Raw genomic sequence first — 25,782 nt, forward strand, 5'->3', positions numbered from 1 at the left:
GGAAACCCCTGGTTCTCTGCACATGAGAAAGTTTTGTTCTTTAAACACACAGATGTTTTTAAATGAAAAATCACTCTTTTGACCTTTTCTGAGTGTGATCATGTGGTCGGGGCTGACATTAACCACTGCACGGCTGTTTGCCTCAGGCACAGGCAAAGCTTAGTGAGGGGTCTGCAGGGCTCAGGGTGGCACCTGCCTTGGCTCACATCTCTGGGAAGTGGCTCCTATGCCCCCTGAGCACTCAGGGTGGTGCAGGGAGCTGGGGTGAGGCATGGCATTATTTAGGGATTGTTCCTACTATACTGGAAACAAAAGCAGTAGGGTTTTTTTCCTGCTTGAGAGCTGAAAAATTTGTGGCTTAATTTCTTTCTTATGTATCTCTCTTTTTGTTAGTGTCATTGTCCATGTGTTTCTGAGCATCTCTGTCCACCTCAGCCAGTGTGTTATCACTGGAGAACTCAAGCTCTTGAGGGATTTGTTGTTGCTTTTGTGGTTTTTTCTACCTAGCTCTGTGCTTTCTTCATCCAAACAAATGTATGACACCAGCTCTGGGAAGGAAGGAGGGGATGTTACCAAGTGGATTGTATCAACCCTGCTTTGCCTTACAGGAGCTGCAAAAGTACAATGAATCTAGTGAGCCAGAACTATGAATATAATAACAAAAATATATTTAAGATCCTCCTAAATTGTGGCACACATTCTGCCTTTGACAGTTTGATTTTCTGGTGCCAGCTGCTCCCGAATTAAATGCTCCAGTCAAAGGAAAAACAAACAACAAAAAAAAAATTCGCTTTTGCTCAGCTCCTCGGTGATGAAAGCTGATGGGATGGGATTGTTTTGCTTTGCTGCAGCACCCCACGGCCAGCCTTGGCCTGCAGCTCCACAAAGCTGTGCTGCAGTGGACCTGGCCCGCTCGAGTTAGAGACGGGCAGCTCGGGAACCCGAGCGCTCAGCCAACAATAATGTTCTGGCTCCTGTATTTGTTTAACCTTGCTCTCCAGTGGATGGATATACAGTCTGCTAAAGCACTTATCAGTCTATAATGCCTTCACACTTCTGTGAGCAGTAATGTGGAAGTTGTAGACAGGAGCTTGTGCTGCAGCCTGAAAATGTCTTTTAGTTTTAATGAGGCTGATACTTGCAGAACTGAAGGCATAAGTTCTTGTTTGAGGGCTGCTGCTTGATCCTGAGGTGGGATCCCGGCAGTGCTGGCGTGGAAGATGCTGTTTTTTGAGAGCAGCATCTTTATGCTGCCAAGCTGAAGAAATAGCAGAGGACTGACAGAAATAAACAGGAGCACATGTCAAATTTACTGGATTGCACTTTCATGTGCTGCACAGGAGACTGTGTTGTGCACTCAGAACTACCTCTTCATTCTGCATCCCTTCAGTTTGCATCTCTGAATGGCAAGAGAAGCAGGGGCATGTGCAAATTGCACCCAGGAGCTCCAGATGCTGGGGTTTGCTTGTGAGCTGCCATAAAAGATGAGTTGATTTTTAAATCCCATTAGTGCAATTATTTCTTCTTTTTCTTGATCTATTTTTCTGTAGTTTCTGGCCTTGGCTTAACTGACATCCTCGTGGTGATCCTTTGAACCGTGCAAAGATCATCTGGTTAGGGTTTTGTTGGAAAATCAAAACTCCATATTGTTTTTTTCCATGAGTCCAGCAAGCATCCTAGATATTTGATTACACCTGGCTGGCTGTCAAAGCCCATGTGAGTTTGGGATAGGGCCAGTCAGAACTGATTTACAGTTTTTTCAGGTATGCCATGTGAAGTTTATGGTTTGATGTGATTTTGATTTGAACTCACTGGTTTTAAATGAAGTTTGCTTTGAATCTGGAGATAACAGAAATTCAAAGGGAAGCTCAAAGAATGCAGGTCTGCACGATTTAAAAATGGAAATATATTGTTCATACCAGCTCTTTGGAAGTGAAATAACTGCATTTTTGAGAAAGCTAAAGTTAATAACACACCTTGAATACACATGCAATCTGGGCCATCATCTAATGGAAATCCCTGTAGCTCCTTTTCGCTTGCCTTGAACTAAACCAACTTATATGACAAAATGAAATAGCCCTTGCATCTCCCACTCATTTCTGAATCACAGCCCTGTGTTACATCCAAAACTCTGAGGAAATTTCCCTTTGGAGATGAACACTATTGTTGTAAAGTAGAGGAATTTATCATCATGTCACTTTGCAGGCAAACTATTGGTGCCCTGTCCGTGGTGTTTTCACAGAAAGGTCACTTTCCAATTACTGAAAAATCCAGCCAAATCTTCAACTGGAAATCGTGGCTCTGTGCTGAGGAAGCTGTAATATCATGCTAATGGGATACTGAGTCTGCAAGGTCCAGACACATCAGCTGCTCCAGGTTCAAAGTGGACATGGCTGTACTGACACGACATAGGGACGGGCAGCGGGGCTTTAGTTCATCCTGCAGGAGATGTAAAGCTGCTTCCCAATCCCACAGCCAAATCCTGTTCTTCATTACACAGGGAAAATTGACAGATGAGATTTCCTCTGACTTCTGAGCCAACTGAATCTGGGAGTAATATAGCATCAGTGTGTTACCCTGGGAGTTTCATCAGCTTCCAGCTGATAAAGCCTTTCTGTGGGTCACCTGCCCACAGGCCTTTGTCCTGGAGCAGGACACACTGCAGTTTTTCATCTTTTGCCATCAGACCTTTAGAGACCCCAATGAAAACTGGCAAAAGCAGACAAAGAACATGAAACAGAAAAACTGTGTTATCAGACACAGAGGACAAGGAGAGTTCTGGGGGGGAAGATGCAGTTGATGAGCATCAGAGATGAGGGGAATTTGCTGCTGTGGAAGTAGCAGTAGACTGGTAAGGTAAGGTGGCTGTTGAAAGAGAGATTCAGGTTTCTTCCCTTGTTTTATCTTTAGACTCTCTGCTGCTGAATCTAAGATTTGGTTTTAGTTTTTTTATTTTATTTTCTGCAACAGAAATGCATTGGTAGAGCACATAAAATTAAATATGTGTACCAGTTTGGGAAAAGTAGCTTTGAATATTTTCCTTAAGTTTTAGAGGCCAACCTAGAATGACCCAAGGCTGACATTCACGGCTGGGCAGGCAACTCTGGACTCAGATTTCTGATGGTATAAGTCCACTGACAAAGACATCTGATAAAGACACTTGTCCGAAAGCACTTCTGACCAGAATCTAGAAGAAAACCCAGAGCAAAATTCCTTGTGCTGCTGTGTGTACAGTTTCCATTTGAGCTCTGTGGGCTCCTGAGGTTTGGAACGTTCAGAGAAATTGGCTGGGGTTTGAGGTGTTTGTTGGAGGCCTTTTAATGGTTCGGTGCTCACTTGTGGGCAACTTCATTTTTCCCTAATTCCAACCCAGTTCCCAGCCTAAATGAGAAAAGCAGTGCAACAGCTTTGAGAACAGATTGGAGGTCTGTGCTGCAGCCGGCAAACTGGGTGGTGTCCATGTGGCAGTCAAGCTGCCTTACAATATTGGGCAACAAACAAGCAGGAACCTTTCTGATATTTAGCAACTGCACCATAGTTTCTCATCCTTGGGTAAGATTAACCTTGGGTCAGCAAGAACAATAACGTATTTAAGAATAAAAGGGCTGGGTGACTGCCAGCACCCTGGTCTGGCAAGGGAGAGAGAAAGTTTTCAACTGTAAGGGATGTGTTAAAATGCTGCTTATGTCATGGTTGGGATCCTCTGGCATGTGTTGAGTTAAATACAAATAACATTCTGCAGAGCAAACAGATAAATATTGTAGATTACTGTAGAATACTGTAGGTCTCAGTGTTATGGATGAAACCTGTTCTTTAGCTGGACCTTCAAACAAGAGAATATGTTCTGTTTGTGCCTCCATGGGTTTTGTATCAGTCTGTGAGTTTTTCTGTGCAGCCTCACTGAGGATGTTTTGTGCTCAATAAATAGTTAGTACTGTGGGTTTTACCAAGAGATCTTGTTCCTGCCTGCTCCATGGTTGAAGTTTTGCCAATAGGACAGGGTACAGCCCATTTCATCCCAGAAACACTCTGAGTTGTCTGTCTGGGGGCAGAAGTGTCAGCAGCACAGCCCCCTGTAGAGAGGAGTGGGGAGAGGAAGCGTTTGGAGCACAATCTCCACTTCCACCCTCCTCTCCAGAAGGAGGATGCTTGCCACTGCCTGACCAAGTGCCCACGATGCCCCTCACAGCCAGACAGAGCTCGAGGACACGGTCTGGAGGAGGCCCTGCCATGGTTCAGCAGATGGGATTTTGGGAGCAGACAGATCTGTTCACTGGAGGTTTGCTCTGTTTGCAGCCGCCCCTGGGCATGCAGACAGACACGTCCACTCCAACCATGGTGCCAGGGCTGAGTAGGGCAGCATCTGAGCTCAAAGAGCAGCTTTTCTGTCTGCATTTAGGATTCTTTTGATGTTACACTGCTGAGAGCTACCAGTGTGTGCAAAGCCTGTGGTGTCTGACTGTGCTTGCTCGGTGGGAAGGTCAGAGTGGGATGGGATCTGTGCTGAGCCCACTGCTGTGGGGAGCTGTATCCTCACACCTGTGCGTGCTCTCAGTGACATCTGAGCATCTTTGTGTGGCTCATAGCTCATAGCTTTCATCCTCAGCACACCTGTGTGGTGTGGGGTGTGGGGGAACATCATCCTCATCTTCCAGACAGGGAGCCCAGGCCTGGAGAAGCCCAGTGCTGCCCAGAAGGTTGTACTGGGCCGTGCACTGCCACAGTTGGACTGGGATCTAGTCCAGTACCCAGTCCAGGGGATTTGTGATCCTTAACATGTAGTTCAGCTGCAACAGGAACCCATCAACGCAAATTCACATTGCCTGCAGTCACGGGATGGCTGGGAATCATTCACGAGGGCGCCTTCCAAAATTTGCTCTTCAGCAAATTTTCCCATATTACTTTGAAGGAAATGGAGTTGATTGCAATAGTAAATGTGTTTTTGATGTGGCAAAAATCTAAGTGCTCCCAATATATCACTTTTCCCTTTCTGCTGACACATTCCTTGGTCCCCCTGAGTAAGAGAAGGAAAACAGGAGAGGCGGTTTGAGGAACATGTTGTGCCTTTGATTGACAAGAGGCTGTATAAATCAGTCAAAGGGAATCCTCCAGGCATTCCCTCTTGTGGGAAGATCCCACAGTGCTCCCTGGCCTTGATCGTTCTGTCTGCCGATGTTTGTGTACAAAATGTGTGGGTGGGAGACGAGCTGGATCTGAACCTCTGAGAGGAACAGACATCAGCTCTTCTAATTGAAAGCAGCTTCCTCGGGTGGGGGATGACATGGGCTTCCAGTAACTAGACACAAATAGTCGCCGCATACTTTGGAGCACATACTAAGCTCCTGTGGATATCCCACTTGCTGTGTGGGTCTGAGAATCTGGATAAGCCCCAGTGAGTGAAGTTTGGAGCACTGTGTGATGCTGTCATTCTTCAAAGCAAATACTTCAGTGTTGGGTAACACCCTGAAATGAGAAGGCTATCGATGTGTTCTTCCCTCTGCAGCTGTCAGGTGCTTTAGCTGCTGCTTTGCATCACTGTAGCAAACTGGAGGATGTTCGGGTACAGTCTGCTTCTCAGAAGTGTGAATTCCTGTGAATAGCAATGATGAGAGATGGTATTCTGTTCTCCAGATCATTGGAACTTGTACTTCTAGAAGTGTTGGTACTGAAGTAATCACCTAACACATTAGCTTGGAAAAGATCTCTAAGATCATTGAGTCCAACCATTACCTAATTAATTAATAGGGGCCTTCGGGCAGCTGCCACAGTCTAGGGATGCTTCAAAAGCAGAGGTGTGAAAGACTCTTCCAGCAGATGATTCCCAGGCTTGGCAGGTGTGATGTGACAGTGCCTGTGCAGAATTGAAACGGGGATGGATTTATCACTTGTGTTGGAGCCTGGAGAGATGGTGGAGTGCGTAGGTAACAGGAGCTGTTTATCCAATCCAGTTGTTTCCAGAGAAACTTAAAGAATTTTTTTTTTTGTCATTAGCTAAGTTTACTGGCCAGCAGCAAGTGGAGAAGAGGCTCTTTTAGCCATTCATCTGTCTTAGACTTTTCCCACACTTCTCAATTAGACTGTTCTAAAAGAGCCTTTTACCCCAGGACCACTTTGAAACACTGTCTGGGTAGCAATGGATCAGCCTCAGCAGGGGGAAGCTTATCTAACCTGCTCAAACCAGGCCAGTCTGACAGCCCACGTGGCCTGAACACAGGCTCTTTATGCAATGCTCAGATTTTTGCTAATATTCTCCAGAAGAAGCAGAAAGTGCTAGGGTTCACACACGCACACAAATCAAACAAGGCATTTAAAAGTTATCAGAGATTTCCAGCCCACCTCAGCAGGGGTTTATTTTGGGTTAGAATCAAACTTTTGGTGAAGGTCTGGGTGATTTCTTAATACAAGTTTTCACTCATCCATTAAGTGGCACTTTAAAAGCACTGAAAGTCAGTGCCTGCGTTTCTTTCAGCCACCTTTTTGGGCCAACAGAGCAGGAGGAGAAGTCAGAATAAGAACAAAATCATATAAAACTAATGAGACCTTTGTTCATGTCAAAGAGCTCTCTGACCATATATACTGCTGATGTGGGTAAGATAAATCCCCTAGCTGGAGAGGTATTAAAATAAAAACCATGCTCCCAACAAGAGACAGGCTGCTGAAAACGCAAGAAGGGAGAGTTGCGAAACGGTACATGTCGAATTGCTGGCCTGGATTTCAAATGCCAAAGATAGTTTATGTAAAGCCTTGCTCTGCTGTAAAATGTAACACTATCCACTGGCTAGCCTCAATGAAGCTTGGTCCCAGTTGTTTCAAAAAATAAATAAACTAAAAATCTTCTTCCAGCCCATTAAAGCTGATTTATGTTTTGCCTGTAAGATTCCTCTGTGCTGGATCTTGAGGGACTCAGATTTTAAAGGGGATTACCTCACTTTTAGCCAATCTGGTTTCTCATTCCCAGGCATCCCAGGCTCTCTTTGCAGTGCCCAGATTTTGCCTGCCAAGACCAAGAGGGAATTTCTATGCAGAATTATTGAGTGGACATAGGATTTTGGATGGCTGCTAATTTTCTTGTTTCACTTCAGGGTTCTCTTTTTTATTTAATAATTAAATTGCTGATGGGAACAGCTTTACTGACAGCACATCAGCACAAGGAATTCCATGTATTCCTGAGTTAATGGCAATCTGTGAGTTCACTAAAGGTAGTGAATCCAACAGGTACCTTTCACATGCTCCAGGAGCTTCAACTATAAGCATCCTTCTAATGCAGTAGCAACCTTTTCCATGGTGGACATTCCCTTTTTTCTGTTTGCTGTGGAGGTGAAGGCTGTGGTCCTTCATGCTTCATTTTTGAATCAGCTTCATTGAGCAGAGTGTTTTCAAGGTAATTCTGACCATTTCTTGCCGCTTCATTTTCATATCTGACATACTGGTGGCAGTGCAAGGCTCTCAGGCTCTCTGGTGTTTAGATTCTGGCTTTTTTTTTTTTTTTTTTTTTTTTTTGCTTTTCATCCATAACAGGACTTGGGAATCATGTACTTCATTGAAAAGGGCAGTTTGCCTCCAGTCTCACCGCTGCCTGCCATGGAAAGGCTGCAGGTGTAGGAAGAAGGTGATTCCACTTACACAACTGGTTGGCAAAAGAGGAAACCAGTTTGCTCAAATTGGGTTCCAGAGGCAGGACTTTCCTGGCTACACCTGGTTCCAGGTTTACAGGGCCATGCGTGGCTCCTCTGGGTTACAGGAATATCAGGTTTCAATAGGGCAGTGCTGGAGCACCGTGGAGGCACCTCCACACTGTCTGTGCTGGGAGCTGAGGTGTTCAGAAGTGATCCTCACCTCCCCACTCCAGTGGAAGATTCCTGGTCCATTTGGGTGGGAGCAAAGTTGTTCTAAATGCTGTCAAAAACCTGGTACCAAATTCAGAAGAGATTGTTGGCTGCCATCCTGCTGCTGTGACTCTTTAGCTCCTGTTCATGTTTCAGTTTTTCTTACTGGGGTGGAAGACCTGGAGACTTAATTTTGAATGATCTCATGGTATTTAGAAGCACAGTTATTGTGCATTACTTTATCCTAGGAGTGCACCTGGGCTTTGTTTCCCCACTTCAAGCAGTCAGAACCCTTCCTTGCTGTCCTCTAGGTCATTTTTGGTGTTTCTTTTTTTTCCTGGTGCAGATGTGTCGTACCAAGGTGATCGACTTGAACGATGGTGTGTCCCAGTATGCCTGGTATCCCTGCACAGCCAACTTCCAGTACTCCCACATGACACAGACCATTTTCTGGCTGAAGGTAGGAATTGCACACACCATTCAGAAATTTCCTCTTTGACTGCCTCTACAAAGATCCTCCAGCAGGCAAAATATCATGGGCCAGCCTTCCCAGGGCCAAGCTGCTCCTTTCTGAAGTATGTTTAGAGCAAAAGAGCAAAACAATGTTTTTGAGCACTGCCTAGAGAGTCAGTAGTGAAGTCCCCTCGTGTGTGACAAGGCTATTGAATTTCTGAGAGAGTTCAGCTTCAGGGCTGTTTGACTTGAGTTTATCTAGTTTGTGTAGCAGAGATTGGAAGAGAAGATTTCTGTGTGACCTGGGATGGGAATTCTTCTTTTAAAAGTCCTGGACTGGCTCCTGGGGATTTTTAAAAGCCCACCACAGTTCTCCACCTCAGGCTTTGTGGGGTTTGTGTTTTCCCAGGCTTATTTTTCCCAGCCTATGGTGGCTGCAGCAGTCCTTGTTCACTTGGTCACAGATGGGACCTACTACCTGGACCAGAAGCAGGAGACCATCGGTGTGCAGCTGTTTGACACCAAAGAGCAAAGCCACGACCTTGGTAAGCCTGTGTTGTATTAAACTCCCTCTTTACTGCTTGCTTAGTCTGGTGATGCCCCCATTCACCAGTACTCCAGCCCAGTTTTTTTCAGAATTAAACAAAAAAGGTGCTTGCTCAATGCTCCAAGCCCTGAGTCTCACTAGAGTTCGTTGAAAATGATGTGTTATTTTATACAGACTTTACTCCATAGCTGTTCACTATCCATTCAGAGGTGATCAGCTCCTCTTCAGGAGCTGTCACTAAAATCAGCACTATCTCAATGCTTCACACCCAGCACTGCCCTGGAGAGACACTGATGGTGCTACAGGTGAACCCCTGGGAGCAGGGAGTGAGGGACCTGCACCAGCTGCTGCACAAAGGCTTCTGTTTCACAGGGAGTGCTGGGTCTCCAGAGCCATTGAATGGCCAACATTCCCCAGGTGAAGATTTTCAGGTGGTGAAGGTCCAGCCCCAGGGTCCTGCCAGGCTCCTGGCATGGCCTCAAGCAGATGTGCCTGACAGAGGCAGGACCTGCTCTTGTGCTGAAGTGCTGGCATAGACAGGTTTTGTCTCTACCTTTGGCACAGGGCCCTAAACTGGGGGTGTTGTGCCTGGTGAATTGATCCAGGCTGCATTTAACTCTACAACCCAGGAGCTCTCCCTAGCTCCCAACTCTGTGTCAGGGTAGGACTTGCATAATCCCTTTCCAGATGTTCTCTGCCTTTTTCTTTTTTTTTTTTTTTTTTTTTTGTTTTGTTTTGTTTTGTTTTGTTTTGTTTTTTTTTCACTGAGGAGAAAGCTGGCCAGGTCACCTTGAGAGCAGTTCTTAAGGAAACATAATTCCCATCCCCCAGCTTTCTGTTTTACCATAGCATTTCAGTTTTAACAAGCTGAAACTCAAATGAGCTTCTCACTAGTGATGAGAAGGAGAGGGGACAGAGAGTGACAGGTGTTGGATGAGCATCCAGGATAATACAAAATTTGGTGGGGTGTGGAGGAGAACAAAGGAAATATGTGTGGTGTCTGTTGTCCAAGAACAAACTGAAATTTGTAGCAAGTTCTGCAGGTTGAGTCAGGATGGCTCCCAGTTTGCCAGAGCCCTTGGATTAATCTTACCCTCATTTTGCAAAACAGTGGCACATAGCTCTATCCCTCTGAGAAATAAATGATGGAGACACGAGCATGCCAGCAGTACTTAATGTGACATTTTATAGGGACAGACAGGCAGGCTGGGAGAGAAAGAGAACAAGAAAGAGGAGCAAAGAGGAAACTGAGGGTTAGGTTTTGAAATCTTCAATGAAGTTGCAACATGAGTTTGGCATGGCTCAGCCTGATGTCTGGATGTCCTCCCAGCTGAAATGCTGCTTTCATCATGGAAAAGCTCCTTTGACCTTTCAGAAGAGGCTGCCTGGAGCAGAGGAGAGGTGTAGGTGGGCTATCCAGCAGCTCTCGCTCAGGCAGAGCTCCCCATTGCTGTTCTGTGTGACTTCTGACAGGGACATGAAGTCCTTTTCCTGGATATTGTGTTTCATGTGTTTGAATTATCACCATGGCAAGCTGGAAACTGCAGCTGAGATGCAAATGTTGGCATGCACTGGGGGCAGGACTGACTGAGACACTCAATGAGCCTTAAGCAGAAGTTCGTGGCAAACTAAAAGTACATCCAAAAGGAAGTAGCAATAATTTAAATCTCAATCAATCCCCAGTGTGCTGAAGACACTGCCACGAGCAAAGAATAGCCTATCCAGACATGCAGTTTCCTGCCTTGATCAGTGCAAGTGGACTCCCAGAAAATAATGTGAAGCTCCTATTAAGTGCTGGTAGGAGATGGAGAGGTTGGGATGCCAAACACCTCAGTGCTGTTGGTTCAGAGCCATCAGAGACACCAGAGTTCAGCTGCTGAGCTGAATAGATGGGGGCAGAGCCACAGAAACAGGAGTGATCCTGAGACAGCTCTGACTGCCCCCATGGGCACCTGTACCATCTTCGTGGGTATTTCATGGGAATTAAGAAACCTTCACCTGTCCAGCCACCATTTTCCTGGCCAGGGTCAGAAATAACCAGCAGTGCAGCACAGCTCTGAGGGTCTGCTCTGTTGTGGACACCACCTGAGTGCAAGGAATGAAACAGAAGTGAATAAACAGCCTCATACCATAAGGTCTTGGCTTTCCATCAGAGAAGGCAGAAACTTCTAAGGAATTTGGGAACCCGGGATTTTGAGTATTAACTGCACCTGTTTGTAAGTGAGAAACGTGCACCGTTCCACAAGGAGCTGATATCAAAAGACTTCTGGGAGGCAAGTAGACAGGGAGGTTATTTCAGGGTCAGGTGAAGACCAAAACAAAAAGAGGTTTGCTTTTTCATATTATTTTTTTTTATTACAGGAAGATTTTTTTTAAGTAGAGGGTGGGAGATAGATGTTTAAAAAGCATGTCTTAATTCACAGGAAATCACTTTCTAAGGAGAAAAATGAAAGCCCTTTTTATTCCTTCCCTTTTGAGTCAAGAAATCTGAACTGGGGAAAAAAATAATAACAGAAATCCCTGAGCCAGTTAAACATGCAAATAGAATTTATTTTATTTTCAAATTTGTAAGTGTTTCAGGGTAGCCAAGGGGCCTGGGCCAAAGCCATTGCTGGGGGAGCTCCAGTGAAGCAAATGGATCTGGAGCCAAGCTGATCCTCGGAGTGATGCCATGGAGCTGTGGAGGCAGAGCCTTGCAGGCAGCCAGCAGGCCACGAATCTCAATTAATGAATTTTGAGGGCAGCCAACAGCTGTCTGTCCTCTGCCTTCCCCCTGAGATGGATTTGGCCCATTTGAATTCAGGTTGCTTCTACCTGAATGTGGGAATTTCTTCCCAGCTGTCACTGAGTGCCTTATCCACTGGACAAAAGGGACTCAGGAGTCTCCTTGCCACCTCTCTGGTGTTTCTGTGCACCGCAACCTTGAGATGCTTTTATTTCCCCAGAATACAATTCTTTTCTCCTCGAGTGAGATCACCTGTAAAATCCTCAGTGGCTCCATCACCCTCATTTCTATCTCCAGGACTAAATCTGCCTTTTCTTGCAAAGAACAAGATACCCTAGGGCTCAAAAGTATTGAAGGAAAAATCAAATCTGGGCAAATTTAAGGGAAAACTCATGCAAAAAAAAGTTTTACACTGAGTGCTAATGACATGCACAGCTCCAAACAAGCTGCTGGTGCCCCAGCCCTGGTGCACAAAGCCCCCCAGCCTGCCGGCACCGTTTGATCCTGCATATAAAGGCTCCAAGTGTCCTCCAGGACCCGTTTTACAATGGTGTGACTCTGCTTCCCCCGTGCTGGTTGCTCCTGATTTACCAGAGCACAATAGGAACGTAGCTGTGGTCTAAAGGAGCGGCTCCGAGGGCCTGCCGCGCTCGCAGAGAGAATGGCAGCCTTTCTTCAGCTGTCTGGAGGGATCTGCTTCTCTGCTAAGCTCTCTGCAGCAATTTGGGAAGCCCCTCCAGGCAGCTTACCATAACTTTTCAGCTCTATAGGGCCATTCCTCTGGGTGAAATGCCTCTGAAGTGCCCACGGCTTCGGGAAGCAATTGTGTTAAGCCTGACCCTTCCTCTGATCTTGTCTCTCCTCTGGCAGGTGTCCACGTCCTGAGCTGCAGGAACAATCCCCTGATTATCCCCGTCATCCATGACCTCAGTCACCCTTTTTATCACACCCAGGCTGTCCTCATTAGCTTCAGCTCCCAGTTTGTGGCCATCTCCGGGGTGGCCCTGCGTTCCTTCCACAACTTCGACCCCATCACCATCAGCAGCTGCCAGCAAGGACAGACCTACAGCCCTGCGGAGCAGAGGTGAGCGTGTCAGCCCTGCTTCCCTCTGCCTCACACCCACCACCCCCAGTGCCGGCTGGGGCTGGGGAGGAGGCAGGAGGGGCACAGCAGCTGAACCCTGCTGACCCCTTTGTGTCACGGGTAAAAAACCGGCAGTGTTCTCATTGATCAGGATGGATGGGACATTTAACCCGCATGGGATGCCGTTAGTGAATTATTTCCTCTTCCTTTCTCTTCCTTCCTTTATGCCAAGCCTGGAATTGGGGCCCGTTCACTCTGCACACATTCCCCAGCTCAGTGTCCTGTTGGCCACTCACACAGCAGTTCAATCTGAACCCCGCTGTGCTGCCAGAGTGCCCGGGGACCTCCCAGGGAAGGGACTGCATGGACACAGAGTGACGCCTGTGCCCTGGACGGGCCGGATCCTGCCAGGTGCTCAGCCCTGGCCATCAGCATCTGCTGTGCTTTTATGGCTGGGTCAGGCCCTCAGCACCTCTCTGGATCCGGCCCCCATTCTGAAAAGCTCTGTGGGACCCCCCAGGATGAAAGGTTTATGGCTACCGTTTTATTCTTGTTGTTATTACAGACACATCAATAGATCACCACCAACCCCTCTCAGTCTCTGCTTTACAGCATCCCACAGAGATTGTGACCTTTCATGGCCTCTGGTGCAGCAGCTTCATGGATCCTTTCAGCGAGGCACTGAAAAGAAGAGGAGAGAATTTAGCAAAACCCCTGAAAGAATATATTTTTTTCTTCCTTTGTGAATTCAAAGTTGTGAGCAGTTGTCATACCAGAGCGGCAGCAATAGTAAAACAAGTTGCATATCCCAGCAAACCTCTGCTCAGCCTCCTAAGCAAGCTGTCAGGTTTTTTGATAATGTTCTGGCTTGTTTTTAGGACCTGCTTTTATTCCAGGAAAGGCGGGAGAGTGAGAAGGGGGAGAGGGAAGGGAAAATAACATTTAAAAAAAGGAGTATATCTATAGCTAAATCAATCCAGTCAGTGTGTTCTGACCTAGATTCAAAGCGTCTGATCGTTGTGTGCAATAGGTTGTATAAATTCAGAGGCCCAAAGACAGCAGGATCAAGTTTCAGATGAGAAGTCTGGTGGTGGAAGTGTGGCCAAATCCCAGCGCTGAAGCAGGACAGAAAAAGGGCAAGAAAGCCCCACTGGAAGGAGATGGTGAGGAGCAACAGGGAGCTCAGGAGGACTGAGACACAGGGCCACATTCCACTGCCCTCTCAAGTTTTCAGTAGGAATTGAACCATTTGTTCATTTATTGAACCTGAAGTGCTCTGTGTTTGGAAAGTTATTTCCTTAATAAAAAAATGCATCCTCCTTAGGCAAAGCTTCAGTGAGCCTCTGCAGCCCAGCAGCCCAACCTTTAGAAATCCCTAGAGCAAGAATCACCTGCCTTTTGCCTCTTATGTTTCTTCTTGATTTTTTGGCATCATTTTGTTTTGGGGATGCACTGAACCCTCTCAGCCCCCTGCTCTCCCAAACCCCCATCCGAGCCTCATTCTTTCAAAGTTGTGTTCTAAGTCTTGCAGGTTCCAGCACTGGATTGATCATAAAGCTTCCCATGTCTGACAGGGAACTAGAAACTCTCCAAAGTAAAGCCCTGGTCCAAAGGCAGTTGAAATCAGTTGGAATTATTTCCACTGATGACAGTGCTTCAGTGGAGAGTCAGTCCCCAGTTTGCCTCGTGCTGGGATCATTTGGGGTGGCCAGATCTGTTTTATTCTGTACAAAAAAACTCCAAGCAGATCATGTACCCAAAATGTAGAAAAAGTTGTGCATAAGCTGTGCAGCCAGGAAATAGGTGACACCTTTGCTGTCACCTGCTGTCTTTTTCCTTGGTTACTTCACCCAATCCAGAAAAAACAGTGAAAGATAGATTTTAAAAATTATTTCCTAACCAGCCCAGAGGCTGGAGGTGGGTTTTCTGCCTCCCCTGCTCACAGTCTACCCATCAGATTCCCTTGAGGAGCCAGTTCCACTCTGCCCATCTTTCCCTTCTCCCTTTCCTCACTAGTTGCATTGCCTAATATGATTTTTAAGGCATTGATTGAACTTTTAAAGGAACTTGCCTTCCTATGTGTAATCATCAATTTTACCCCTTTCATTTTCCTTAGGTCAATATGGATATTTTTGACTGCTTTTTGTCTTCTCTCTATGGGAGGTATTATTTCTCTCTTTTAAGGAGAATTATTTTGCTTGGAGAGGATTTACAGCCAGATACAGATATTTCTAGGCAAGGATGCAGACTTTAAAATTGTAAGGGAAAAGAAATATATTGTCCCTTAAAAGTTAACACAGTTTTTATTTTAAAGGTGAATGGATCCCTCCCATGGGTTAGTGACAGCTTAATGACTGAAAGTAAAACATGCACTTAGTCTTCTTTCTTAAAATATGTATTATAGTTAATATTTTAGAGAAAAATGGGCTTAAATCTAAAAGTCCAATTGAACTTTATGGGTAGTTGTCCTCAATCATCATTAGTTGTTTTGAAAATCCATTCCATCCTCCTGAAAACATTTATAGTTTGAAAATTCCTACTCTGTCCTTTCCAGTTTTATTCTTCCAGTTGTTGTTTTTTTCTGCTGCCAGTGATTACAGGCTCTTTTTTTTTGTTTTCAGCAGAAGTTTACCTCACTGCTGGAGATGTGCTGTAAAAATTACACTCTTTATTTCCACATTGCATCCTTAGAGCAGATATAATGGCCTGGTTAGTTCTCCTCTTGTGCTTTATAGCTGGAATTATTACACTTTTACTATTTCCTGTGTAGCCCCATGCAGTGGACGGTGAAATTGGGTGTGCAGAAGCAGAGGTGTAATTTCCCACCCCACAGTCACTCGAGCAGAAGAGGGCCTGATGTGCTGTGGCTGCCTTTGACAGTGGTTCCTCAAAAATCAGGTTTTTGTCTTTGTCACTGGGTACGTCAGCTATGGGTCACCCATCCCTGGCAAAGCAGTTTGTGGGAAGTGCGGCTTTTCCTTAGGTGCATTTCCATGCCATGGTCACCAGACCTGTCCCTTCCACCACCCCTCCTGCAAACTGCAGGTAGGAAAGCCCAATTTACTCAATCCAGCTGTCAGATCTGTGCATTTCAGGAGTTTCCATCTTTCTAATCCACCATTAACTCTGTGTTCATACTGCAGGCAGGTCCCCCTGGCTGCCCACAGCTCTCCAGTCTTCTTCCCTCACATTGTCACCACCTTGTGCTTTCTAATGAGTGGAGCAAAAGGATTTTCCTTTGCTTTCTCTGGTTAAACCTTGGCACAGCCTCACTGCTACGGCTTCAAAACTCCTTCTGCGGGGGAGATTTTGGGTTTTTCTCCCTCTGTAAGTGGGCATATCTGGGTGTTTGACACTGGAGATCAAGACCCACCCTGGCCACCACACCATCACCTGCCCTGGCCTCTGTGGAGAGATTCCCTTTGAGCTGCACCCTTTGCTGCCCCAAACAAGCCCCAGGGATTCATAGCCCACTCCAGCTCTTCTCTTTGTCTTGTTCTTGCCTGCTGTCAGCTTCCCCAACAAGAAATGATGAAGATAAATCTTCAGCAGCAGAACAAATGCAACCGCTCTTTACAACTCTGGTTATTTTTATTTTTTTTTTCCTTTTCATAAGGGGGAAAAAAGGGTTTCCTCGTCTCTTTTTGTTGTGAATTAATGCAGCTTTCTCTTTCCCAGTTCAGCCGCCTTTCCCCTGCCCTGCATTCTGTCATTAAGCACAATCTCTGTCAGCTTGCTTCGGGTGAAATTAATGAATTTCTCACAGAACTGTTAATCATAGAAGCTTTGGTCCGTGACATGTGTTATAATTCAATGGGTTTTTAACCTTCGCCCCGTTTTGGTAATTGGCAAACGGCATCATTTGGCTTTTATTAAAGTGGAAGGCAATGCATTTTCTTTGTTTGCCTGGACAGACTCTGGCAGGGAGACCTGTGGGGCTGCTGACGCCCAGGGACACGGTCCCACTTCTAAGCTGGCAGGGTGATGTGGCTTTGAGTGCTTTATCAGTTCAATATGGACCCCCCTGGCAGGAGCAGCTCACACCACAGGGTGCAGGCAGGCTGGAGGCAGAGCTGGTCCCCAAGGAGAATTTGCCCTGCCAGTGATGGGGACAGTGAGGGGACGTGCTGGCTCGTGCCTCTCCTTTCCGTGGGGCTTACCTTGGGCTGGAGCAAGGCTTTTTGTAAACCTCAGGGTTTAGCTTCATTTTGACTCTTTCAGTTTGAAATTAGGGCTTGCTGGGATTACTGACAGAGTCAAACCCAGCAGTACTGAGGTGACATCGCTGAAGGGACCATAGGTGACACCACTCGTGTTGTCGCTCTCATGGATCAGGTTTGAAGGCAAACACCTGTTTAAGAAAGGGCTTGATCCTTCTTCCAGTCAGCACAGGTTCATCAGTCCCCATCCAGCCCCATGGATTTGGGCAGATATTCGAGATTTTGTGTTAATACAGGGAGGCAATGTGCTTTAGCTGGAGACTGAAGAAGACAAAGTCATTGCTGCCTTTTCAATTTTCTTTTTTTAAATTTCTGCAACAATAAGTATGACTAGCGGGTCTCTGCATACATGTAGAGAGAGAGAACCTGCTCTTGCCTTTAGAGTAGCCTCTGGAGAAGAGAACACAAACCCATTGTAAGGATAAATATGTTAGAAAAACCCTCAGTAAGCTACATGTGTGTGAGCTGTGTGGGTGGTGGCATAGGACAAGACCAAACTGCACTTCAGATCTGCAGCCCAGGCTGGCCCAGACTGTGGAAAAGAGAGTTATTTGCTGTGTCCAAGAGATAGTGTTGTAGCCCTTCTCCTAAAAAGTGCCCACCATGAGCTTTTAGGCTCACCTGAGCTTAGATACGTGTCAGAACCACCACGAAGGAAACAAATAATTAAGGCACCACATTAAGATGAGTTCTTGGAAAAGCACTTGACCTCGGGGTTAGGAAAAGAAAGTTTGGCTGCTGCAAGCTTTTCAAAAGAGGAAGTCCTGGATTGTTTTTATGTGAGGAAGGAAGAGCTCCACTTAATTGTTATAATTTTCTATAAACATGTTAAAATACAAATGTTTCTAGGATTGTGTCACTAAAGCTCCAATTTAGCAAAGCCCTGAGCTATTTGCTTACATCCCCCTGTAGTCAAATCTATCAGTGGGACTTAACTGTGCTTTTGAAGTTAAGCACATATTTAAGTGCCTTGCTGAATTGGGGCCAATATTGGCACAGAGAAGTACAGATTTAGAGCCTAATGACTGAGCTCATTTAGATTTGGGATGGGCAGAATGGATTTGAATCAAGTAAGAACTGGCTCAGAATTTCAGCCTACATGTGGAAGCTAACTTAGTCCAGGGCTTTTTACATCATTGAAACAGCCTTCCTTGATCTGTTTTGAACATGCAATGGAATGTGTGCTAGAAATCCACTGCTCCTTGCACTCAGCCCAGTGTGAAGATGTTGTTTTAGGAAATTGTACACTGCCAGGGCAAGAAGAAGAACCAGCGGATCCTGAAGGGGACCTAGTAAAATAAACACGTCAGGGAATGTCCCAGACACCGACACCTGTTCAAGTAAATCCTTAGAGTGGTCCTTGGGTCCTTTGTGTAGCTTTTCTCCAGACTACTTTGTACTTTGGTATCAAGGATTTTTTGGGAGTTAGGATAGACCAGGGATGATTTGAAATTGTTCGTTTTGATGAAGTCACGTGATTTTGACTTCAAGAAAATGGGATGAACTGTCCTGTGCCAGGAGTCAACATGAGTTAAAGCTGAAGCGATTTCATTCTCAGATGCCATTATATTGTTTCTTTCCTGAGGAATGCACATTTTCTGGAACATGTGATGATTGACCACTGCTAAATGGCAGTACCCATGCAAGAGCTTCTGTAATCCACAAATGGATGTGATGGGTTCTTTGTCTAAACTTCCTACTTGGAGATAATAATTTCTCCTTCCTAATTCTGCATTTGCAGAGCTCAATTCAGGATCATGACTTCAAAATTCATTGGGATTTATGGCTGACAGTAGCTGATACCAAATTGGAACCAGTAGCTAGAGAACCAGAAATATTTAAATTAGAAACATTTGGTGGCAGTGGTTGTTTTTTTACAAAAAGTGAATGGTTGTATTGTTTGTCACTGAAGTCATTCATATAGAGTTACAGACAGAGAGAGCTGCCCAGATGATCTGCTAACCAAGGCATAATCTGGAGCCTGGAGGGGGTGGCTAAAAATGTTCCCTGGCCATTTCAGAAGACCACAAGGGGACTTGTAAACAGAAAGAAGAACATCACAATAAGTGTTTCTTAATGCCTTTGTCTGTGGCGTTTCAGTTCTGTAGGACTTCTAAGCCCAGGCTTGCTCATCTGGTGTCCTGATCTGAACTCCAGAAACCAGATTATTTTTCTCCTTTACATTGATGGAAATGAAAAGCGATGCCACTGGCTGCGGTGACGTTGCTTCAGATTTCCCTCTGTGCAAATTACAAGGGTTTTCTTGGGCTCATCCTTCCCTCTGAAGCCATTCAAGTCTGAATTCAGTGCTCCACTAATTCACATAAGTATTAGATTAAATAAATCTGCTTCTTTTTTTTTTTTTTATTTTTCCAACTTTGAAGAAGGCTTTCAGATTCTGAGGCAGTTTTGCAATGGGCAGTCAAGGTTTGCAATATGTGCTTCTGAGAGTGGCTTGGCATTACTGCTCTTTTTTTTTTTTTTTTTTCCCCCAGTGAGTCAACTTCCTCAGCACTGCAGCCCTGGCACAGGAGACACTCGTGCTGCTGCCTCACCATCTGAGAAATGGAGGGGAGCAAAGTGAGAGTTGGCCCTCATGGGCCAGTGTAGCTGGGATGTGTAACAGGGAGGGCTCCACAAAGCATTGTTCCATCATTTACACTCTCACTCAAGGTCCAGCATCAAATGTTATCGCTGATATCAGCTGAGGACTTTACTCAAACAGCAGGACCATGAGGTTGATAGGGTTAGGAAGAGGTTGCTGAGGTCGCGCTCTGCTTGAGGACCTGCAGAGTGTGAGGCTCGTGGTGTGTAAAGGAGTGTGTAAAGCCTGTGCTTCACACCCCTGGGTGATTCGTGTTGGGCATTTGCCAGGCAATAGCACCTGGCTGTTCTCCTCACCTTGTTTTCTCAGGTGATGGCCACCTGGGCACAAGGATGTGCTGCTCACTTGCTCTGCTGCTGCTCCATCCACAGCCTTGTTGATCCTTACAGAGTGAAATCCATGGCAGTTTAAATCTGTACGCCAGGCTGTGAGATGCAGGGACTGGAAAATGTGTGAAGTCCTTGTTTAGTGGGTGGGGATCCTCCTGAAAGCAAGATCACCCTGATAGGCCAGCTCTGGCAGAGATCATCCATCCTGCAGAAGTGATGAGCATCACAGTTGTGCTGATAGCCAGGTGTTTGTTGCATTCAAGGGTATGGAGTTGGCCAACACAGAGGTGGAATTCTCCTTCCTTGACTCTGTCAGCAGCGATGCTTTGTGCACCATGAGGAAATTAAATATTTCTGAATGTGGAAATTGTTTATGGCTCATCACACTCCGGGGAAGGGCCAACACTGAACAAGCAACCTTAAATTACAAGCAGTGGGCGCTTCCCATATAGCACTAGTCGGGGACAGAGAAATGAGTTGTGCAGGTACATAAATACTGTCATTTAATCTGATCTAGAGCTCAGTAGAGACATGTGCAGATGAGCTTCTCTATCAGTAACATGGGGATAACAACACCAGCCCAGGTGTCTCGCAGGGGTGTCACAAAAATTAATTAGATAATGTCTGCACGGTGCTTTGAACACAGCAAAACACCACGTACATGCTAAGTCAGGGCTTACTAAGCTGAACAGGGCTGTAGTGGCTGTTAATCCTTTTTTCTAGTAGACAGGAATAACTGCTTGTTATCTATTTCAAAAAATGTGTATTGATACATTGCTTTCCCTTCTTTCTATAATTTTCTCTTTCAAGTTCTTCCCTAAACAAGCAGATGGTGAAATAAGTTATCATTTTCCCTCTCCAAAACTAATTTAATTGTATTAAAATTATTTTAATTTTTAATTTCATCAGATAAATATCACCTTGTAGGGGTCCTTATCCCAGAAATTTTGTGTCTGTTCCAGAAACACTTTGCACATGGAATCATGGAATGGTTTGTGTTGAAGGGACCTTTAAAGATCATCTGCAGTAAACAGAGACATCTTTAGATCTGACTGCTGAGAGCCCTGTCCAACCTGGCCACTAATTTTTCCAGGGATGGAGCATCTCTGGGCAACCTGTGTCAGTGTTTTACCATCCTCATTGTAAAAATATTTCTTCCCTCTCTCTAGGCTAAATCTCCCCTCATGCTTTAAGACCCTCAACATTTTTATTGCTGTTTTGTGGAGGGTTTACCCCATACTCACATTTGACGATGTGCTACAATTGACTCAGGTCATCAGAGATGGTGAAAGCGTTTGTGTCAATCAGACATCTCTGTATATATAAAAATTAAACAAAAATCTCTTTTTGCAAGTTGTGCTAAATGTTACAATAATTTTCCAGAGGGAGAACAGACAGTTTCCATGAGGGAAAGATATTTTATGGATGGCAGGAGAGCAACTGGAGAGATCTGAAACGACAGCATGCTGCTGAGCTTGATAAGAGCTTATCAACACAGCTACACAGTTGGTGTTTGGTGTTCCTCGTGAAGTGGAATAAAATGAATGTGATGATTTCAATTGAGCTTCTCAAAGATAAGAGTGTCTATCGCAGAAACCCCCCCTCACATGGGCCCAGTTATCACTGCCAAGATCAGCACTCATGGATTCAACAGATTTAAAACTGGATGGGGCATGAGGACTGCTCTTGGAGGGAGTGTTTTCACAGGAAGAAGGGAGGGAGGGAGGGAGGGAGGGAGGGATGGATGGATGGATGGATGGATGGATGGATGGATGGATGGATGGATGGATGGAGAAATGGACATTAATACAGGAGTAGGGAGGTCATAGTGCAGTTGAATATTACAGAACAGAAGATACTTCTGCAGAATTGGCAGGCTCTTCCCTTTTGCTACAACACCTGTAATTTGCTGTCATTGTCATCGCTGTGCCCACTGCCTCTGCCCTTCAGGACACACACCAAGAGGCTGTGGAGCCCTTTCCTGAGCTGGGTTCAGAACTCACCGACCAAAATCTGTCAGTCAGACACTGCTCTTGTGGAATGGATTGAAATCATCATATAACAACACCACCACTCCTTGTCTCCCTCCCAGCTGTGTCCACTACTCCTGTGAAGCCACCGACTGCCAGAGGCTGGAGATTGAGAACGCGGTGCTGAACTGCACCGGCGGCAGCGGCTGGGACAGCGGCGCCCAGTGCAACGTCAGCTGCAGGACTGGCTACATCCTGCACATCCACAGAGATGATGATCTCGTCAAGAGCCAGGTTTGTCCTGCCACGGCGCTTTTTTTATGATGCACAAGACCAGGATGAGCAAACAGCTGTGGAGAAATTGAGGAATAACTCAGGGTGGACCCTAAAATCTCAGCCCAGGCTTGGGATAAGGTCTTGTCCAAACGTTTGTCATCAGAACAGGAGCCCTTTGACTCTTTTGGAAGAGTTACTGGCAATGAGCAAAGCTCAAATGTTCCCTGAATTTAGACATTTTCAAATCAAAAGGTTTGTGTTCAGTCCTATTTGATCTCACTGGCTCTACTCAGCCAAACCGTTTGGTTTGGTTGAGTAGAGGGAGTAGAGGGGTTGGTGTTTTGGGAGTAGGATGTTTGTGTTTATGCACAACCAATTTCTGGGTAAAATACCTAATTTTTAGTCCTCAGGTTGGGGCTAACAACGTATTAACTCCTTTGCAGTGTTTCAGTCCATCTGCTCCCAACTACATCCTGACATGTACAAAATGGAGGGCACAGAAGAAGCACCCAAACCTTTTTGCTTCCAGACAAATCACCAAAAACCCCCCCAGCAGGGCAGAAAATGCTCCCCATCCTCTCTAATCCAGTAATTAGTAATCCAGTCCTACAAAAGCAGCACATCTTCATGCAGTGAGGAGGGTATTGAGGAAAACTAGCAATTTGTTTAAACGTAAAAAAAAAAAAAATACAAGTGCTTTGTGCTGGGGGAGGTGGATGAGGTGCACGTGCAGCACGGCCCTGGGAGCAGGATGCTGGGGACAGCGGGATGCAGGGCTGACATGCCACTTTGTGCCCTCATCTCTAACACTGCCATATCCTCTGGGTGAGAAATGGGGGTGGTTTCCCCCATCAGCACCTTCTCTCCCTGGTTGTGGGGGCAGCACTCACATCTGGGGCAGCACTCACATCTGGGCCGGGGGCTGGGGCAGCAACACTCAGCAGCCTGTCTGTACTTGTGAAATACTGTGTTCTTCATAAGCTCACAGAGGGGGGAGACAGAGTGGAGGGGAATGAGTCAACTCTTTCAACTCAATTACAAAACAAATACAGGACCCCGCGAGCTGGGGCCTCTTCCATCCTAATTGGCATCAGCACCAGAACCCCAGCTCCAGCTGAGCATTTTTACAGAACAGAAAACCAGTTCTCAAAAGGAGCTTGAGTGCCTGAACCAGGAAATTGTTGGAAGGGATCTGTACATGGGGTACATGAAGCACGCAGGGATCACAAACTAAATAAAACAGCCTGAGCATGCTTCACCAGCCCTGTGTTATTTAAAGGCAAGCATTACCTTTTGGGGAGGCTCGGCCAGCTGGGCATGGTTTCTCTGGGAGAAGTTTGGTTTCAGAGCCTTGATCAGACTCATATGACAGGAGCAGAGGATTTTAGCACCCCTCACTAATGTGATTCACTGCCTATTACAACACGCTTCCTCTCACCCTGCTCTGCTATTGCACTTCGTTGTCTCTTCCACCAATAAAACCCCCTGAGGCCAGTGGCTTTGTTTTGCTCAGTGCTGTGCATTCACTGTTCAAATCAGGGAAGGAGTGGAGCATCTTAAAGATGCTCATGACTAGCTAAGCACATTAAACACGTGCTTTTAAGGCTTTGTTAGTGGGCTTCAGCAATCCTCTGGAAAGGAGCAGACAGTTTCTTCCACTATCATCTTGTTTTATTTCTTTGTGTCAGGTGCTTCAAACCAGAACCTGTGGAACGTGTAGGCATGAAATGAATTTCCTGAGAAAGTCCAGAATCCATGGTCTGGATTTCTCATATCAAAAGGCATTGTGCTTCTTCCTTATTTGTTTCCCAGCTTCAGTTCCTCTTCCAGTCACAAGCGTTTGGGGGTGAGAAAGGGCACATGGGTGGTTGTCCACGGCCAGAAGGACTTTCTGTCACGGCTGAGGAACCTTGCATGAAGCTGTTGCTTGTTTCATTTTTGTCATTTAATTGGTTATTTCGCTTGTTTGACTAATTGGAGGGTATAAAGATACTTTTCTTCTCATTTAACTGTCAGTGTGTGGGGTTGCCTGAGGAAGAGGAGGAAAGAAGTAGCTTTGCACATGTTGATGTTTCACACTCCTGGGTAGGAAGGAGGCTGGGCTGAGGTGCAATGTCTCAAGGAGCAGACTGACCATCAGTGGCCCACGACCACTGCATGCTGGTGAAGGTGACCCACAGACCAGTGGAAACACCTTCGTTTAGCATCTGAACCCATTTGTCTTCCCTATTTCATTGAAAGACAGAAAAAAAGGCAAAGAGAGCGACAAAAAGTGATATTTTCAAAAGCATCTTGGTGATGTAGGGGCACAAGTCACATTTCAAATCAATCTTTTACATCTAAAGGGTCTTTGAAAAGTCTTTTTAACAGTTTCTGCACTTTCTAGACTCTGTGTCTTCTGAAGCCACCATTTTAATCAGTTTTAGGGCAAAACATTCATTCATTCCCTCTCTGAGAAACTCCCATTCCCAAATTCTGTTAAAACCCTGTAAAATCACCAACCCCTAAAACTCGTCAGCACTCTATGCAGCAGAAACTCTTTGCTGCTTGAAAAGAAAATGAAAGCTGAGCTGTTTACAGACTCTTGGGCTCTCTCTCATCCTCATTTAGGGACTTCAACAACAACAACAAAGGGGTTTGCATAGCGATGGAGCAAAATCCTTCATGCATCTTTCTCACAAAGAAGATCTTGAGGATGTTTTCATTCTCCCTCCCTGATTTCTTCCCACCCCCCCGACAACTCCATTACTCTTTCTTGTCTTCTTCCTCTTTCCCCCCTTTGTCTTTCACTGCTTTCCTCCCCCTTGTCCTTCACTGAAAGCCCTGCTCATTCAGTGACTTGTTGTCATCTCTCCTTGAAGCTACCACCACTGCTGCTCTGGTCAAGAGGTGTTATTTAAAACCCAGCAGCTCCCTAATGTTGTGCAAAGGCATCATCAATCATGCCAGGAAAAGAAAGCACGGCTCATGTGGGTTCAATTAGAGGCACAGTAGTGGGCAGAAGTGGAAGAATACTTAGAGGGGAGGGCACAGCTGTTCATTTTTAAGGAGAGGAAACTTCACACGTGAAGCATCGCTTGAAGAAGGGGCTGGCTGGGATCTTGGGCAGCAGGAAGGAGACATGAATTCTCCCAGGCTGTTAAAAAGTCCCGAGAAACAAATCTTTCTGGCACCAGATTTGTTTAAGTTTGCATCCTCTTCACTGTATCTTTGGAGGCCCCTTTTCTCTCCCCCTTCTTTCCTCCTTGCCCACCCTCCCTCCTTGCTTAAGCCTCTTTTGGAAGGCAGGACATGAAGGGAAGCAGTTGCTGTGATGCCAGTCAAAGCAGCACAAAGTGCCCAAAGTGACAGCTAATAAACCAGATGAGAAAGCCAAGTGCTTCGTGTGGGCTGCTGTGAGCTGGGTGACCTTGTCAGATCAGACAGGCGAAACAGGCACGTGCCTGCTTAGCCCCGGGTGGGAGAGAGAGCTGCAAAGGCAGAGGCAGATGCTGCCACTAAGACCCAGCACCAGATCCAAGGGCTGAGTCTATCAGAAATACCTCCAGGGTGTGGCATGGAGCTAGGGAGGGACAGGATCCTGCTCAGCAGCCAGGGGTGCTGTCCCTGGGCACTGCAGAGATCCCACCCTCAGGTGTGATGCTGAAAGAGGGAAAAGTCAAAAGCTGGTGGGTGCCATCAGCAATAATTTCTGTGGTAGGTTTGTCCTCTGTGCTTCCAATCAGAGCCACTGGTCTTTGTCTCCAT

General features: G+C 45.9%; 1 protein-coding gene across 3 annotated transcripts in view; it reads left to right on the plus strand.

Moving 5' to 3' along the window:
* The window catches only part of PAPPA (pappalysin 1), a 180,349-nt gene that overhangs the window by 113,682 nt on the left and 40,885 nt on the right, over positions 1-25,782 (plus strand). For all 3 annotated transcript variants that reach the window (XM_038156310.1, XM_038156308.1, XM_038156311.1), the window contains exons 11-14: positions 8,173-8,286; positions 8,689-8,824; positions 12,422-12,635; positions 21,882-22,053. In XM_038156310.1, the coding sequence (XP_038012238.1) occupies positions 8,173-8,286; positions 8,689-8,824; positions 12,422-12,635; positions 21,882-22,053 (636 nt within the window). The remainder of the gene's footprint in view (positions 1-8,172; positions 8,287-8,688; positions 8,825-12,421; positions 12,636-21,881; positions 22,054-25,782) is intronic.

Source organism: Motacilla alba, chromosome 17 (genome assembly GCF_015832195.1).
Source record: "Motacilla alba alba isolate MOTALB_02 chromosome 17, Motacilla_alba_V1.0_pri, whole genome shotgun sequence".
NCBI classification, from domain to species: Eukaryota; Metazoa; Chordata; class Aves; order Passeriformes; family Motacillidae; genus Motacilla; species Motacilla alba.